The sequence below is a fragment of the Myotis myotis genome, unplaced genomic scaffold (assembly GCF_014108235.1).
Source record: "Myotis myotis isolate mMyoMyo1 unplaced genomic scaffold, mMyoMyo1.p scaffold_m19_p_2, whole genome shotgun sequence".
NCBI lineage: Eukaryota > Metazoa > Chordata > Mammalia > Chiroptera > Vespertilionidae > Myotis > Myotis myotis.
Window position 1 is genome coordinate 164768640 of NW_023416324.1, and position 19103 is coordinate 164787742.

At 35.3% G+C, this 19103-nt stretch overlaps 1 protein-coding gene across 3 annotated transcripts in view; it reads left to right on the forward strand.

Moving 5' to 3' along the window:
- ACAP2 (ArfGAP with coiled-coil, ankyrin repeat and PH domains 2) overlaps window positions 1–11147 on the forward strand; it is a 131120-nt gene extending 119973 nt beyond the window's left edge. For all 3 annotated transcript variants that reach the window (XM_036349857.1, XM_036349858.1, XM_036349859.1), the window contains 3 exons: window positions 2900–3010; window positions 5386–5447; window positions 11032–11147. In XM_036349857.1, the coding sequence (XP_036205750.1) occupies window positions 2900–3010; window positions 5386–5447; window positions 11032–11132 (274 nt within the window). In that variant the 3' untranslated portion in view covers window positions 11133–11147. The remainder of the gene's footprint in view (window positions 1–2899; window positions 3011–5385; window positions 5448–11031) is intronic.
- The last annotated feature ends 7956 nt before the right edge of the window (window positions 11148–19103 follow it).

Consider the following 19103-nt stretch of genomic DNA (forward strand, 5'->3'; position numbering starts at 1 on the left):
ATTCTTTGTATTTTCTTCTTAAACAATCATACTTCTTCCCATTTTACGTCATAGACTCCATTTATTCATTTCATATTTTTTTCATTTTTATCAATTTCTTCAAGTTATAATATTTGTGAAGTATAGTGGGAGGATTACTTCCCACTCTGCTATTGTATTATATTATGACCAGAGGCCCGATGCACAAAATTTGTGCAAGAGTAGGACTTCCTTTCCCCGGCTGCCGGCACCGGCTTCCCTCTGGCACCCGGGACCCAGGTTTCCCTCGAAGCCCCAGCTTTATCCAGAAGGTTGTCCAGAAGGACGTCTGGTCTAATCAGCATATTACGCTTTTATTTTTATAGAAGATTGCTGGGGTCCAACCCCAGCGGGTCCAGGGGTCCCCAAAGGTGTGGACGGAGTCGGCGAAAAAGGAAGGACATGGAGACAGTGTTCAGTTGATCAGCAGCCTAGCCAGGATCTCTAGCCAGGATCTCCAGCCAAGTTCTGGTCTGGATCTCCAGCGAAGTTCTGCTTAGGATCTCCAGCCAGGTTCTGTGGCCATGTTCCCTCGCTAGGTTCTCCAGCCAGGTTCTGTCCAGGTTCTCCAGCCAGGTTCAGTCACCAGGTTCTATTCAGGTTCTCTTGCCAATTTCTGTAGTCAGGTTCAATCCAGGATCTTTTGCCATGTTCTCTCCAGCGAAGTTCTTCTGTCTCTAGAGAACGTTCTGTGTAGGTTCTGTGCCTCGGTTCTGTCTCTCTTGGTTCCGTATTCTAAGTTCTGTGTCTTGCTGTCTTATTACATCTGTATTTATACCAGTTGATTCAATCCTATCAATCTCTATTACAAAGGTTAGGGCGTTTCTTATCTCCATTCCAGGGAGTAAAGATTATGTAGCTTAAGCATGATTGTTCGTAAAGTGATTAATTACCCACCTGGCACTAGTTAAGAGGTTTTATTCCCTCCCTAACTTCAGGGGAAAATCCCTACCTGGGGAAACAACCTTTCTCAGAGACCTTGGTTAAAACACATAGTGCCAAGAGGGTGAGCAAACATATTAAGAACAGTATGCCATATATGCCAGGTCCCTTGAAACAGCAAGCATGGACCGGCTCCCGGCAAATTCCCCCTTTTTTATTTTTTAAAAGCCGGCATTAAAAAGAAAAACCCGAAATGCTCTCTTGTATCCATTTTAAGAGTAGGATTGGCGCTTTCCGCTATTACCTGAGTCCTGATCTATCACCCCAGGGAGAGCTTGCCAATCCTGCACTTTCCCGGGGTGGAAAGGCTGCAGTGGGGTTAAGGATAAGGCTCCTTGGGCCTACCTCCTCCCATGCCTTTACATTTACCTTTCCTTCCTCAGAAAAGCATGGACATACTTCTTGTATAAAACATTCTGTCTGACTGGGAGTAACCTTAATTCCTCTGCTAGCAAGCATATGTGTTAAAAGATCAATACAGAGTCTTATTTCTTTAGACTCAGTATGGCACATTTTCTTAATCTAAAGATCAATACAGAGTCTTCTTTCTTTGGACTCAGTATGGCACATCTTCTCAATCTAAGTTCTGTACTATCCACCTTCTTACCCTACTTATCCTCTATAGGGGGGTCTTCAGTACCCTGGTAGAGTCCTATCCGTCCAGAGTGTGGGGTTCTCAATGGGGGGGCTTACCTAGGGGAATCCTGTTCCAGGGGTTCCCAAAGGTGTGGACGGAGTCAGTGAAGACTATCCACCCTCTTCCTATGGTGGAGTCCTATCCGTCCCGAGTGCGGGGCGCTTACCTAGGGGTCCCTGTTCGGGCGCCATATGCTGGGGTCCAACCCCAGCGGGTCCAGGGGTCCCCAAAGGTGTGGACGGAGTCGGCGAAAAAGGAAGGACATGGAGACAGTGTTCAGTTGATCAGCAGCCTAGCCAGGATCTCTAGCCAGGATCTCCAGCCAAGTTCTGGTCTGGATCTCCAGCGAAGTTCTGCTTAGGATCTCCAGCCAGGTTCTGTGGCCATGTTCCCTCGCTAGGTTCTCCAGCCAGGTTCTGTCCAGGTTCTCCAGCCAGGTTCAGTCACCAGGTTCTATTCAGGTTCTCTTGCCAATTTCTGTAGTCAGGTTCAATCCAGGATCTTTTGCCATGTTCTCTCCAGCGAAGTTCTTCTGTCTCTAGAGAACGTTCTGTGTAGGTTCTGTGCCTCGGTTCTGTCTCTCTTGGTTCCGTATTCTAAGTTCTGTGTCTTGCTGTCTTATTACATCTGTATTTATACCAGTTGATTCAATCCTATCAATCTCTATTACAAAGGTTAGGGCGTTTCTTATCTCCATTCCAGGGAGTAAAGATTATGTAGCTTAAGCATGATTGTTCGTAAAGTGATTAATTACCCACCTGGCACTAGTTAAGAGGTTTTATTCCCTCCCTAACTTCAGGGGAAAATCCCTACCTGGGGAAACAACCTTTCTCAGAGACCTTGGTTAAAACACATAGTGCCAAGAGGGTGAGCAAACATATTAAGAACAGTATGCCATATATGCCAGGTCCCTTGAAACAGCAAGCATGGACCGGCTCCCGGCAGAAGATGTTAACATTACCTTGGCTTCCTTCTTTCCCAAATTGATTGAGTTTTGTTTTAACTTTGTATGTATCTGTGTACATCTTTTTATGATATTCTTTGAGGGTAGGGACCATAATTTACAATCCTACTGTACTATATAGTACCAGGTTAAATAGACTTGTAAAATGCTGATTATGGTAAATTTTTATTCTTAGAATCAGTGTTCAAAAAGAGTGTTGGAAGTCATTTGTAGAATGAATAAGAATTTACTAATCAAAATATTATTTCTTTAAGTTAGGTAGTGCTTTTTATTTTTTAAGGTAAATACTAATTTCTTTCTTATTGACTTTATCTCAAAAATGCTATTTGCTTAAAAAGGCAGGTATGTTTATTCCTAAAACGAGGTGCCAATCAACATGCCACTGATGAAGAAGGGAAAGACCCGTTAACTATAGCTGTGGAAGCAGCCAATGCTGATATAGTGACCTTGTAAGTTTGTTTTTACTTCATTATTTCCCATACACTATAGGACTTGGGTGGGGTTTCCTTTGTAGGTATGAACTTTAAACTTGGCCAGTTATTTACTATATACCATATACTTCTCTAAGTACAATAAATGTATTAAGCACTTTACTAAGTGATCTTGGTTTTCACAACCCTGTGAGGAAGATGTTATTATTATTAACCTCATTTTATAAGGAAATCAAGCCACAGATAATTTGAAAAACTAGTAAGTGGTAGTGCTGAAATTTGAAACCAAGAATTCTGGTCTTAAAACCCATGTTCTTAGCCACCTCTGTTATCCTTCATGACCAATAGAAACAGAAAACCCGTGATTTCTCTAAAATGGATTCTTTAACTCTTAGTATATATTGGGATGGGGATTGGATTGGTACAGTAACAGGCAATTATTCTGCTACCTTGAGAATCAGGATTTTATAGGGGGGACATCTACATTGGTGTTAGTAACTTTTGCAGTTGCGTTGCTTTTGGGCAGTGATACTTAAGGATTTGTTTGTACTTATTTTTAAAAGAATACTCTATTTTAAGATAAAAGTGCTTGTTTTTGAATGTTTGAATACAATTTAATATGATCTGTTAAGGAATGATTTTTGAGATCTTAATTTGATTTTCATATTAGATAAAAGTTAATTGTTACACTTGGAATCTAGAAATGCGTTTTCACTTACATGTCATTATTATGTAGGAAATCTCAAGCATATGTTGTATGAAGTCACTTTTTCATTCTATTCTGGGCTGAATGAAGCCCAGAATGGTTGATCCTCTGTTATATAAGTAGAGACAGTTCCATTCACATGACTAAATCTCAGTCACTTACAAAGAGAAAATCCCACGACTGCCTTGAACTCCTGAGCTCCCACTGAGAATTCTTGGCTTGTCATATGTCACTGCTGAATAAAAAAAATTTAAAAAAGCATGTTTTCTCTGTACTCAACTTCCTTTCCACTCTGGAGGAGTTATGTTACTGTGGAGGTTATTGTAGGGAAATTTAAATCATTGTAGATTTACAATTAGAGAAAGGTAAGTTATTAAAGAAAAGACAGAAATGGTATAGAGAAACAAATCTTGGTTTTGCAGGGTTCCCAGGCAATTCTTATAGTAAAGGCCCCTCTTCCCAAACATAGCTGTTTCCAAGTTAACTAAATTTTCTCATATTGCTTTGAGTAAGGACTTTAGTTTCACTTAAAAATTTTTGAAAATAGATGTCCTCTTCGAAAAGTCCAAATACTAAAAGGAAAATTATGTTGCTATTATTAATTGACACAGTGGTTGAAAATGGAAATGGAAGGATTCATGGTACTCTGAAGATAGGAAAAGCCCATTTTAGATGCTGCAGTAGTTGCCAGAGAGAGCATGTTAGAAGAGAGTGTTAGAAGTCTGGGAAGGCAATGAGTATTTGGTGGCTTGAAGAACAGAAGAGTAATATAAAGTAGGAGAAGGGTACCAAAGGCAACCTTTGCATGTTGTTGTTTTTTTTAATATATTTTATTGATTTTTTACAGAGAGGAAGGGAGAGGGATAGAGAGTTAGAAACATCGATGAGAGAGAAACATCGATCAGCTGCCTCCTGCACACCTCCTACTGGGGATGTACCTGCAACCAAGGTACATGCCCTTGACCAGAATCGAACCTGGGACCTTTCAGTTTGCAGGCCGATGCTCTATCCACTGAGCCAAACTGGTTAGGGCCATTTGCATGTTTTAAAATGTTGTTTCACGTTAGTAAGAAATTGGGAAGAAATTCTTGTCTTCTTAATCCAATGCTACATGTCTTCCTGCTGCCAGGATGAATAATCCCCAAAAAGAATGCATAGCCAACATGGTAACCTTGGGAAAATCTTGGTCACCTGTGGTCATTATTATAATGTTTGTATATCAAAATATATTTCCAGTATTTAGAAATAACAGACACTGTTTATATGACTGGAACTACTCACCTCAGAGTGAACCAGAGTGAATTTATGATAGGCTATTGCTTCCATACTATAGCATTAATTTCAGCAGTTGGCAGTTAAAGTTTGATAGGTTGCTATAGAAGCCAGGAATTCTCTGGAGTCTGGAGGAAGCAAGTTGCTGAAGGTGCTGCAAGAATCCTGCTTTAACAGAGCTGAAATGCGCCTTCATTGTCTTCTCTCATGAGAATTGTATAAAGTGAAATACAATTATTTTTGTATCTGGATTGCTGGCTGGGTCTGATAGAATAAAAGCCCATTTATTTCAGTGGCAAATATTGATAGAGAAAAAAATTACATTAGTACACGTTTTATCTGCTTATACAATTCATTACTTTATGAATATTTATCTTGTATAACTTCATCTAAAAATGCTTTTATTTAATTTTAGGTTACGTTTAGCAAGAATGAATGAAGAGATGCGGGAGTCAGAAGGACTTTATGGACAGCCAGGTCAATATTCTACTAATAACCATACCGAAATGCAGTATAAGAAATGCATTCAAGAATTTATAAGTTTACAATTGGAGGACTGATAGTTCTTTAGCAAACTAGCTTAATATTATAGAGTTTTATAACTTGTAAGTTGTGAGTTGTTAAATATGTACTGTACCTATTGAATTCTTGGGGGTGGTCAACTCCTGGGCCTTTAAATATCCATAACTATTCCTATTAGAGTACACATTTACTTGCTGTATTGAACTCTGGCTGCTGACTTCTTTCTCTGCTGTACAGATGTCTTCCATATACATTCCAGTGAAGTAAATGGAATGATAATGTATCTTTATACACTTACAGCAGCACAATAGTCATTTTCTTTTTGAAATTCTGTCAACTGAATATAACAAAATGGCTTTCTTTTTGTTAATTCAGGGAATTTCTATAAATTGTGTTCAGGGAAAAAAACAAATCACCATATGCTTGGCAAATAATAAGTCAGAATGGAAAATACCTAGAAAATGAATTTAGGAGTTTTATACTTTGATATAAACATGGGTTGAAGGTTTAAAATAAAATTTACCAATAGGTTAAGAAGTACATAATGGGAGTGGAGTTAGTTTAAAAGGTATAATGGAAAGGTCTCATTTTATCTTATAATGTACAGTATCTGTTAGATAAATGGAAGTTTTTTGAACAATATTTTGAGAACCTGATGGCAAAGTAGACTTATTCATAATTAGAGAAATCTAATTCAGTATCAGCTCAAGTCTCATTTTGAGTCATTTTCACCCTTGAATCAAGATGTTAAGAAAAGGAAGAAATGTTGTGATCAGATTCCTCTCTTTGATGAAATATCAAATAATTAGATCTGCAATTTTATGAAGTTGAGTATATGAATTATTAATATATCTTTTAAATTCATATACATATTAGTAAGAAACTTGGAATTAATGACTAAAATAATTGAAATTGTTCGGTATACTTAATTTTTTAATGAATATTAATATGTTATTTAAAAAGCTTGATAATATCTATTCTTGTTTAAATATATTGAAATTTCTGTACTTTGTTCTAGCTTCAGCCATTTACTTTTATTTTAATCAGATTAATATATAATTAATAGATATATGGGGCCATTCTTTTCTCAGAGGACTGTATTTACTATTTATTTTTGGTTTAATTTAACAGGGAACAAGTAAGAACTTTGAGAATAGAGAACATCTAGATACTTCTAATCTAGGGTGTCCCACTTTAATCCTATGGATCAAACAATACTACTGATTCATGATATACCAAGATGTCAGAAAGCTGATTAAGGGTGAAGTCTCAGTGTTAATTCTGAATTTCACCCATTTGTTTTAAACTTGAATGTGAGTTTTTAAATGTTATTATTTTGTAACATATACTTAAGTGATGGTATTACTAGGCCATTTCTTTGAGGCCTTTGTGTTTAAGCACTTTAAAATAAAAAATATTATTCAAAGGCTATGACCAATATTTGTGAGATAAGAGTGATCTTCAAGATTTTAAGTTAAACTTTTTTTTTTTCCTGAAATTTTAAACTTAAACGTTTGGTCAGCTGCTCTTTCCTTAAGGTGTTTGCTGATGAAGTTACACCCAACTGGTTAGTCAGAAGGTCAGTGGTTGACTTTTCTCTGGAGTTGGGAAGCTGGAAAGGACAGGGCCTCTATGCTCTTGCAACTTCTAGTTTCACCTGAATTGCTTGGGCTTCCGCCACCATTTAGGAGCATTCATATGTCTCTTTCACTGCTGTTTTATGTATAAGTTTATGAGTATATACCTTCCATTCATCCAAAGAAAAATAGATTTTTGCTATTTATTTGAATGAAAATTTGAAAAAAAAAACTCTTTTTAAAAAAACAAATTTTTATACCACTCTCAAATTTCAGTTTAGAGATTAAAAATAGATCAGAATTCTGGAAATGCAGAATAAAATGAAATTTTGATCTATTTGAGGATCATCTTGCTAATTAGATTTTTCTAATTAGATTTATTTAGAGAGTCTGATATTTAAAGCAGAACAGTTTTATACTTATACAGGTGACATGGTGAAATGGCACAGCAATTGCTCTCTGACTACTTTTCTTCTCCCTATGAGTCTTTGGAGAGCAAATATGTTTGCTTAGGTAACAGGTCTTTTTTTCTCCTTCGCCTATCACTGTAAATTTTTCTCATATATTTTGATTGGTTATTTTATCTAGATACTTTTTTTTGTTTTTTTTTTTGCTGCCTACCATAAGAAAGAAAATCTCACAATTCTGGATAATATTAAAATGCAGTTAGTTTCAGTCTTTTGATAATGAAGAGCCCTACCATTTAAAAGAGTCAGATATTACCTTTGGGAATCATGGACTTATTTCTAAGAGACTCCACTTCTGAATTTTCTATCCACAACCCTGACCTCAGACTCCTGATTTTTTACAAGGTTTAAGAGCACATGTTTCCTGAAGGGAAGATTTATCTAACCCTGTTTATCAGTTACTGCAGCTCTTAGGAGAATTGGGGTGGGGGTGGGTGAGTGAGATATCATGCCCTGCTCTGAATTGTTGGAAACCAGTGTGGTGGTTTCCACAGTCCAATTTCTGGTCCTAGGATTCCTCTTGATGGTTGGCAGTTTCTTAGTCGGTTGAAAATCACTGCTTTAGTTAACCACTACTGGTTATGTGAGTATGTTACTGACAAAGGCTTATGTCTGATCTAATCAGTTATAAAAGAAGGCTGTAATTAACCCAGAAGGGGCAAGACTAGTTGGGTGTGGAGTTTCACATGCTGCCATCTCTTTGCTCAAGAGCAAAATCAACAAAATCTTGGATCATTATAACTGCTATTGCAGTGGCTATTCTGAATACCAAAAATCAAAAAACCATTTTAAACTACCAGTGGAAACAGCAGTCCACATTTTAAAAAGTCAGAACTGTCCAGGCACATAGACAGTTAACTTTCTGAAGAGAAATACTAGTACAATGCGATTAAGTAATTTAAAGGATATAACTTAGCATTAAAAATATTGGTTGACTAGTTGTTTACCATTAATAATAAACTGTTAAATGTACTTCTGTAAACTTTCCAGGGCATCATATTCTGGCTTATTGTTTATATATTCTAGTGTAGACAAGTTATAGTTGCCTTGGGAGAAATTCTAAATGATTAAAATTATATTTAAATTTTAAAGGATCACATTGAAGTCGATTTGTGTTAACTATATTAAATAACTTAGTCATTATCATTATTGTAACGTTTGTTCTCTGACCATACATTTTGAAGCCTAAGAAAGGTATATTGATAGTCCATTATTTAGTGTTTTATTAGAAACTGAATGTTAATAAAAGTTTTGTGTGTGTGTGAAGGTAAGACTTCCTTCCATATTGTAGTAACTCTTTTAAAATGTATTCAGTAAGTGAAACAAATGATTAGTGTGTAGCACCAACAATTTTTCCCTCAAAGAAGCATTTAATTGAGTGAATAAAAGAGGTTATAATTTGTTTTGCATGGTACAATGGTTCTACTAAAATGTACTTGTGTAATAGGTACTAGATAATTTTAAAACGAAAACTGGAAAACCACAAAAAGAAAAAATTCCACAGCTTGCTGTACAAAATATGCATTGCTAATAGTAGAAGCCATATATCGCCATTGTACTGTTATAATACTAAGAATGCTCATCTGGTGCTATCTGTAAACTATTTGGCATTGGTGTCTCTGCTAGATCCTTCTTCCTATTTCTTCTTGAATGTATAATGTGTGCCTTTTAAGTTACTTCTGGTGTTGAATGGTAAAATCAGTGTGGTATTTTTATATTATAATCTGCACTTTACACTTTTTTGGAAAGTAAAATTCCAGACTCTCCAGTTTAAATAGTATTTTAAAAATATTTATAATGTTTACAATAAATATTTTAAATATTTTAATTCAACATCTAAGAATAAGAAAAAATTTTAAATATTTTGTATGGTTTCTTAATTGATATTTAATGTTGGTCTCTTCTCGTATTATTTTATATCTTTTAGAATGGCTAAAAATGGGAATAGATTGTAGTTTGTCTTTTAATGTGGGAGTAACTTTTAAGAAATCATGGGTATAATTGGATTGTCTTACCCATTGATCCAGCATTTCAACCTTTGTTTTTATTGTTTTAATGACAATAAGTTAAGACTGTTACTCTTAGCCAACCCTATTAAGATTCTCTCCTTACTTTTTTCTTTTTAAAGTAGATTGATTGATTCAGGTCATGAGAAATTTCCAGGGTTAAATGAAAACTATATAGAGATTTTAATAACTTGCTTTTTACATAGATTAAATATTAAAAGTGGAAAAAATATTGAAAGTATTAAAAACTTTTTATTGAAAATTTTGGGTTATGCTATTAGACCTTTTTACTAGATAGATCTTCGTCCCCTACCCAGACTTTTTCTAATTCTCTAGCTTTTGGTATGACATCTATTGCCTCAAAAAATCTCTTCAAAAGCTAACAAAACTTACTGCACTATTAACAACAACTGTAGCAAAATAGTTTGTAATAAGATGGATGCAAGCTATATTCTAGGAAATAATTATAAAACTATGTTGCAACAACAGTCATGTAAAATTGTGTTTGACAATCTAAATCTTGAAAACATAACTATGCCAAGCTTCTGTATAAAGCTGATGTTTAATAGGAAGCATTCCTAATGGATTACTCATCTTGAAAATAAGATTTTATTTTATACAAATCCTTTATTTGAGGAGTAATCTGTGTGTGTGTATATGTTTAATTTCTCATGGCAAGAAATATAGTATTCAATCAGCTATAGTATCAGTATATATAATCTTCTTCCCTACAAGCATATTTGTATGTATATACATATGTCTATTATTCTAATTCAACATGTTTTTGGTATTCCCATTGTTGTCATAGTATTCTTTCTCATATGACCTACAGTAAATAAAAAACTTCTGACTACATGTGAAAATTATGATTTTATAGTCATTTTCTAGGCTTTATCATTGTATAAGCTTAGTAAGCAGGGGATTAGGTGTGTTAGTTTTAGTTAAGCATTAAAGTTAAAGAATTTCTTTTTCACATGCTATTTAAATTAAAATGCCTTTTAAAAGGTAATACTAAAGTAGGCTTCCCCCCTCACCTGATTATCAGCTTTGTTTAGTTAATAACTTGCATCCATCAGAAATAGTGTTTGTTTTTGGTCTTTCCTTTTGGTCTTGATCAAGGGAAATACTTATTTAAAGAATGCCTTGTTTACTATACCTCACTTATACTGACTTTTATTTCTCATGTATGAATAAATGTATTTCTGCACATGGCTTTAAGATACTTGCATCTTTGCTCTTTTCTAACTCTGAACTTTCCTCTATGGCTGCATTTGAGGTGCTTTTTTCAGGTATAGTTTTCTTTCTTCTTTCACTATATACTTTTCCAGCATTTATATTTAGTTCATCTTTTTTCTTTTAAAAATGCTCAGCTAAACAAAATTGTAATAGAATGAATTATAAAGTAGTTACTAAATATAAGAATGAATATTGTTTATTAATATTTTTATTGTATGCATTTTAAAAGTGTCCTTATTTTACTTTCATGCAGGTGATGAAACTTATCAGGACATTTTTCGTGATTTTTCTCAGATGGCATCCAATAATCCAGAAAAACTAAATCGTTTCCAGCAAGATTCACAGAAATTCTGATTTTTTTTTTTTTTTTAAAGAAGGGGAGAATACTAAATCTGGTGACTTCCTAATGTATAGATTTGAAAACTCACACATTTTTACTACTTTAATTCTACTTGATTTTAGTTGATATTGAGTAGTTTGGAAAAAAGGTACCCATTCATTGGTAAAACATAGGGCTTTAGTAGTTGGAAGAGGAGCCTATTTTAGGACCCACAAAAAGGAAGAGAGGCTGTTTAAAGGGCTATTTTTATAGATAAAAATTGAATCTAGACTTAGGCCATCTTTAGGTTACTATGTTCTAAGAGTTTAGACAAAAATCTCTTTTTTTGCTAGTGGATGGTAGCATTGATTTTTCTTCTGTGCGTCGTACCCAGTGTCACATATTTGCATCAAGTGGGAGCCGACTGGTCCTGCCTGCCTCAAGAATATGTCTTTTCTTTAGTTTCCCAGATAACATTAGTGGTTCAGAAGTGGTTTTATTTTGCTTTGATAGCCTAGCTGTTATACACACATATGTAATTTAATTATTAGCTGGAGAGTATGTTTCCCCCATTGGCTCATAAATGCAGTTATATTCCTTAGATATCTGGTTATTATCCAGTACTTTAACATACATACAGTGTTTGTACAGGTAGATATAACTCAGTCTTTCAGTTTTATTCCATTTTATGCAGCAAAATGAAGCCCTTAACAAGTTTTTTTTAATCACCAAAGATTCTCAGTTATAGAAATGGTAGTTCTTCATTGTTGGGTTGATTTCTTAAAACCTGGACAAATTATTGATGTAATAAAACTGTTTCAAAGGTTACTTGAATGTTGCAAAATTATGCTTTCATCATATTGTAACTTTCAAAGGAAAAGCTGATTTATAGAGTAATGTAGAGCATTTTTATATTTGAAGTTTGCCCTTTTCAAGATACATTTTTGCTATTGGTCTTTGTGAAAGAAAAATCTCTTTGTAAAAGGAGAAAAAAACAATGTTTTTCTTAGCTTTAATTAAAATATAGCATTAAATTGCTTTTTAATTTTTCAACATCTATTCTGTGTACTTGTTGTATACAGTGTATGTTCTTTTAAATTATAACATCTGTATAGCTTTAGTATTTGGTTTTATGAATCATAGGCCCTTGAATTCCAAAATATGGATATACTAATTTATCATTATATGCTACAAATTAGGCTAATTCCATCTTTAGTTGACATATCTTGTCAGGAGTATAAATAATTTAGTAATTTGCCTTATGGTTTCTTTTTTAAAAAATGTTTTTATTGATTTTTTTTTTTTTTTTGAGAGAGAGAGAGAGAAAGAGAGGAAGGAAGGGAGAGAGAGAAACATTGATTGGCTGCCTCCTGAGCCCAAAACCTGGAATCAAACTGGCGACCTTCTGGTGCACAGGACAATGCTCAACCAACTGAGCCACACTAGCCAGAGCATGGTTTCTTTCTAATATTGTCAACAATTAAATTTAATTTTATTGTACAAGTTACATGTGTTATCATTGATACTCAGTTTCTAAATAAGAGAGTTTTTAAAATTTGGGTTATCAAATAAGTAGGTAAATACTATTTAATAGGGTAGAGATACATTTTCTAACGTGCCTTCCTCCCAATAACTAGAGTTTTATAAATTAATTGACTTTCAAAACGGAATCTGTCTAAACAGAAATTATACTGAAATAAATTCACATCACAGGAAAGGTTCCATGTTTGGTCAAATTGCATGCATATAATGCTTATTTAGTAATAATCACTGCATATCAGATAAGAATAAAAACTGTATTTATGAATTATTTCTAAGGAAATCCTAACTTCCCAAAGCCTTGTATTGTAATTAAACCAATAACAGTCATAGTGTGGCTCAGTTGGTTGAGCATTGTCCTGTGCACCAGAAGGTTGCCAGTTTGATTCCCAGTTGGGGCACATGCCCAGGTTTTGGGCTCAGGAGGCAGCCAATCAATGTTTCTCTCTCTCCCTTCCTTCCTGTTTTAAATCTCTCCTGTTTTACCTCAGAGTCACAGATCATCTGGCTTGGCAAAAGTTTGATATATATCACTTTTATTAGAGTGTACCTTGAGATTGATTTTTCGAAAAACTCAAGCATAAGGAAATATGTTGAAAACAACAAAAAGAAAGAGAAAAAGAGCTTCACTTTTCCTTTGCAGTGCCCATTCCTGCTAAAGCTCCTAGCCTTTATCTGAGGCAGCCTAGGCAGATTTCCTTTTGGATTCAGCCATTGGTGCTTCAGAAAACCTGTGGAATCTCTAGTTGTGAAGGCAGTTCTTCATGACGCTCTTACCTCCCGTGGCTTGAGTCATGAATTGTTAATGTGGCAGTAATTAGTGCCCACTTACATTTAATGGTTAGAGATGTATGTAAAGTATACTAAAGATGATCATGGTTTGAATATCTTCAGAGAAGGTAAAATATTTAACAGTACAGGGAATCTGGTACTACAAAATACATTCCTGTGGCTTGATTTCTTAAATATGCTGAGATATAATTTGGATTAAATTTGGCAGAAATGATACAGTAAACAGCAAGGCTCTAAAGTATAATAGTTACAAGTAGTTACAAAGGGTGGCTCTTACCAGGGTAAATTTAGCTGTCAAGTAACATCTTTTCTATAGTATGTAACAAATTTGAGTTTTATTGCGCTGTGAATTATTCAGTGCATTATGAGAAACTATAGTGGGAACAATGTTAATCATACCCTTGGGCTTCATAGGTCAGTGTGACTGCCCTTTGTTTTCTTAACTGATCTGCTGATACTAGTTTCTGATTCTTTCTCATTATTCCGTTAGTGCATTTCCTTAGCTCATTAACTTAGAAGTTAGATTACTATTAAAATAAAAATATTATTTGCACTATGAGGAGTTCATCAGGTGCAGTTTCATGTTAGAACTAGACTAAAGGTAATTGAGTAGTTATTTGCAATTCTATAAGGTTTTAAAAATTACCTTTGGTACAGTCCTTAGAAATCCAGGAATTTCCAGGGATTCACTACATTACCGTGTTTGCTTAATTTATACTGGTCTTGACTATAGACTTTAATAAACTTTGGTGTTTGTTTCTCAAAATGTATAGATTTAATTTGGAATATGTACTTAGTTCTTCATGAGTGCATTTTGAAAAAGAAAAATCCCACAAAAACATATACCTTTACATTCTGGACATCTCAAGTTTGTGATGTGTTAAGCAGTATTTTAGAAATATAATTTTATAAATGTAAAGTATGGTCACAATCAACCAAATTGTATTTAAGACTAAATTTACTACCCATTTTGAATAATGAGACATTTCTCATTATCACTCTTAGATTGTCAAATTAACTTTTCTGTTTGTTAGCACCTTTGACCATGGACATGAGTTGGAAAAATGATGTTTTTATAGAATTGTTTGTCCAGAATGAACTTCAGACCTGCATAGTGGAAAGACCACTGACTAGTAATTACTATTCTTTTTGGATTCAGAGCTCCTCACAAACCAGTGTGATGAAGCAAAATGAAACTATAACAGTATCCCTTTGTATACTGTTCTGCTGTTCGCAATGTACTTGGACATTACTTTATCTCCCCTGATTTCACAGTAGGACTTCTCTGCGCAAGCCAACACTGTCTCTTCTTTGATCTGGTTCACTCCTCTTGTTTTACAGAGGGGGTCACTGGTGTGCTGGTTGGTGGCATAGATGACACCAGAGCCCCCTTGTCTGTCGTTAATAGTCAGAGGCACTTTATTTGTATCATGAATTGATTTGAAATCATTGTAAAGCAGCAACATCTGATAATGACTGCCAGCTTTCCTTGTGTTTTGATAAAAACTCCAAATATTCTGGAGAACCTGGCTATATAATTACCTTGAAGGAATAGATTAGGATTTGACAACATTAAATTACAGGAAAGTTTACATTTTTGCAATAACAAACATTAATGAAAAGTAAAACATTGCAAAGGTAATTTTAATTTACTATATACAGGCATACCTCATTTTAATGTGCTTTGCTTTATTGCACTTCACAGATATTGTGTCTTTACAAATTGAAGGCAAGACCCTCCATCAGCAAAAAGATTATGACTTACTTTATGGCAATACTTGCTTTATTGTGGTGGTCTGGGAGTGAACCCACAGTATCTCTGAGGTATGCCTGTACTTAAAAATTTCTTGATGAAAGATAACTAAAAGGGGCTTGGATTCAATTTGGTTGAATCCTGACATCTGCAAATATAATTTTGTGGACATCTTTTTCTGTTTACATACATTTATTTACTTAAAATGAGATAATGGGGGAGAGAAGCAAGGTTTGATTAAATAAGCTTTTCTCTATATTGGTCTTTTCACTATTTTATGTTCTAGATTTTTTTTATTTTTCCTCAACACCGCTCCCCACCTTTTTGGTGTTAATTTTAAACAGGGAAAGCTCGCTACATTATAAAGAGTGCTGACATCATTTATTTTACACAAAGGCTTAAGGTTAACTTTTGGAAATGATGAGCTACTTTTCTGCATATGTTTACTTGTGCTTTGTGGTATTTTGGATCATTCCAGGCGTAAAGACTTGTTACACGTAATATTTCTTGCTATCTGTGAAAGGGTATATTTTAAAGAATGTATAACCAACACATTTACTTTTTATTAGTATGTAGAGGATTTGTATCTAATTCATGAATGTAGTTTTAGTGTAGTTTGTCATTGTAAATGAAACAAAGTACATTATCTTTATAGTTATTCTAAAATGTACATTATGTAAGAAATGTAAATATTACACTTGATTAAATACTTTGTATGCTGAAAAAATTATTATATAAGTCAATAAAAATTTCACGTCTGGCATAGTTCTTTCATGCTCACATTTTCACTTTATTATAAACTACAACTTCAGACTTATCTGTTAACAGCTGTCGTGTTTAAGGTCCTATATTCCTTTCCAACCCTGTCAGATCCATCAGATTGCTCCCATTTCCTGATTGCTTCAATAAAGAAATGCATTTTGATCTTTTAAACATTCTCTTCTGCCTGTATGTCTCCCAATTCATTAGATAAAAATCACAAAGGCTTTTTTGGGGCCCTAGCTTTTTTTTCCCTTTCCATTGTGATTGACATATATGTTGAAGTTTCTAATCTATACAACACATTCACACTCAGTCCTTAAAAACAAAAACATGTTTTTATATGGATTGAGACAGAAGGAATGGAGGGATTGAAAGAACAGATCTGGAGGTGAATTGCTTGTTTTTGCCTTTAAAAGCAAATTGAAAGCAAACACATAAAACTTTTCTATGTAACTTGCTTTATTCCACTTCCTTTCATTTTTAAAATACTTCTATGAAGAAGAGAATCCACACCACTAGTCAGTAAAGATTTTAAATGAAAACAAATCCTGCTTTTTCATTATTGCAAAACAATGCTTTTTCATTGTAGAAAAATGTTTAAATTACAATAACTGAAAAAGAAGATAATCATCCATAATTCCATCATCTGCCCATGCTGTCCAGTGTGGCGTCCAACTAGCCCCATGTGGCTATTGAAATTTAATTAAAATTACACAAAGTTAATTGCACTGCCAAGTTTTAAGGGCTTACTAATGTGACTTGTGGCTACTATTTGTTGTTTTTGATTTCAGAAAGAGGAAGGGAAATGGAGAAGGGGAGAGAGAGAAGCATCAATGATGAGAGAGAATCATTGATCAGCTGCCCCCTGCATGCCCTCTACTGGGGATCTAGCCTGAGACTCAGGCTTGTGCCCTGACAGTGACCTCCTGGTTCATGGGTTGATGCTCAACCACTGACCCACACCGGCCGGGCTTGTGGCTACTGTTTTGAACGTGGCAGGTAAATACCCAGCATCATAGGAAGTTCTACTGGAGAGCACTGAGGGGAAAACTTACTTCCTTGGCATATGTCCTTATAGACCTTTGGGTATGTGCATTTATATACAGTGGGATCATACTGTTTTTTACCTGCTTCTTTTGGTTAATAAACGGGAAATTTTTAAGTCCTTAAGTATTCTGTATCACTTTGGGGAGGATTTAAAAAACATTTTATTATGAAAAAATTCAAACATAAAAAGTAGAATAACTTCAATAGCTATTACCTCATGGCTGACATTGTTTTATTTGTACTCCCACCCATTTTATTCTCTTACCAGATTTTCAGAAACCAAACCCCAGACATTGAACCAGCAAATTACTCAGTATGTATCTCTGAAAGAACTCTTAAAAATAAAAAGCCCAAGCATAAGACCACATTTATGTTTTTAGAGATAAAGTGGAGGGGGGGGGCAGGGAGAGAGAGATGTGAGAGAGACGCATCGATTGGTTGCCTCCTGCACTTGACAGGGTGGGATGGAACCTGCAGCCCTTCTGTTTGTAGGCTGGTGCTCTAACCATTGACGAACACCAGCCAGGGCAATACCACATGTCCTTAAACTAGAAAGCTATAGTCGGTATTCAAATTTTCACGATTGTCCCAAATGTGTGCGTGTTTTTTTAAAAACGGTTCTTCAAATCAGAATTCGTGTGTTATTCATTGCAGTTTGCTAATAATGTCTCGAGTCTATAGGTTCTATTATTTTTTTAAAAAGTTTCTACTTGCATTTGTTGAATACACCATTTTTATTGAAAGCATCGTTTTAGTTTAGCCCCTTTATTATGAACATTGGATTCCAATTTCTTGGCATCATAAACCTAGCTCTGCTTTATCGTTTTGGCTAGATATTTGAGTACAGTCTTAACTATTTCCTTAGAATGATTTCCTAGACCACTGGTTCACAATGGGTGGGTATATTTTTGTGGCTCATTCAGTGAGTCAGACACAGTGTTAGGTACTAGGGATATTATGGTAAAAGGGTAGACACTTCTGTTCTCTTGGAGTCTGCCTTCTTGCAACAGAGAAAGATGGGACTGGCTGATGTATAGATGGCCCTCGGGATTGTGGAGGATGGTGCCTCAGCCAGACATGGGTTGGTTAATGTTCAGAGACCACTTGTTGAGGCAGTGACATCTAAGCCAAGGTCTGAAGTTGAAAGAGGTTGGCTGGGTGAAGGTCTAGGGCAGTGGTCGGCAAACCGCGGTTCGCGAGCCACATGCGGCTCTTTGGCCCCTTGAGTGTGGCTCTTCCACAAAATACCACGTGCGGGCGAGCACTTACAGTACGAAGTTGACAAAACTTTAAGTAAAGTGTATTAAGTTAATTTTAGGAAACGTTGTGGAGTGAAAAGACGTAGTGTCGAGGATTGAAAAAGGTATGTTGAGATGGTTTGGACATATAGAGAGGATGAACGAAAGGAGATAGATGAAACAAGTATACAAGACGAGTGTGGATGGGAGAGTTGGAAGGGGTCGCCCTCAGTGAACGTACCTCAGTCAGACTGAGGACGTTTTTAGCAAAGGCCAGCTTAGGAGTACCCAAATTAAGTTAATAACAAGGTACCTACCTATATAGTTTAAGTTTAAAAAATTTGGCTCTCAAAAGAAATTTCAATCGTTGTACTGTTGATATTTGGCTCTGTTGACTAATGAGTTTGCCGACCACTGGTCTAGGGTAGTGCTTTTCAAACTTTAGTCTGTGAAATAATCACCATTGAGGCTCAGGCTCACTGAAGGTAAGTAGGGCCTGAGCCTTTATGTTTTCACTAAGCCCTCCAGGTACTTCTAATGCCAACCAAAATCTGAGAACCACTGTCAGGAAGAAACATTCATTTGAATAGAAAAGAGAACTGGAAGTTCTTTTGGAGGCCATAAAGATTTTAGGATTGCCCATGGGTCCTCCAGAAAAGTTGTACCAATGAACACACCCTCATCTGCTGAGAAGGAATGTGCCTGGGTGACAGTATTGGGTAGTAGTCAATACAACAGCAAAATCTGATAATCTACCTAATGTTACAGATGTGGAAATTATGCAACAGGAAAAACTAATCACCTCTAATCTATGGTCAGAAGTCAGAGAACTTGGCCAAAGTTAAAAGTAAGAACTGAAGGGTAATTGTGCCTAC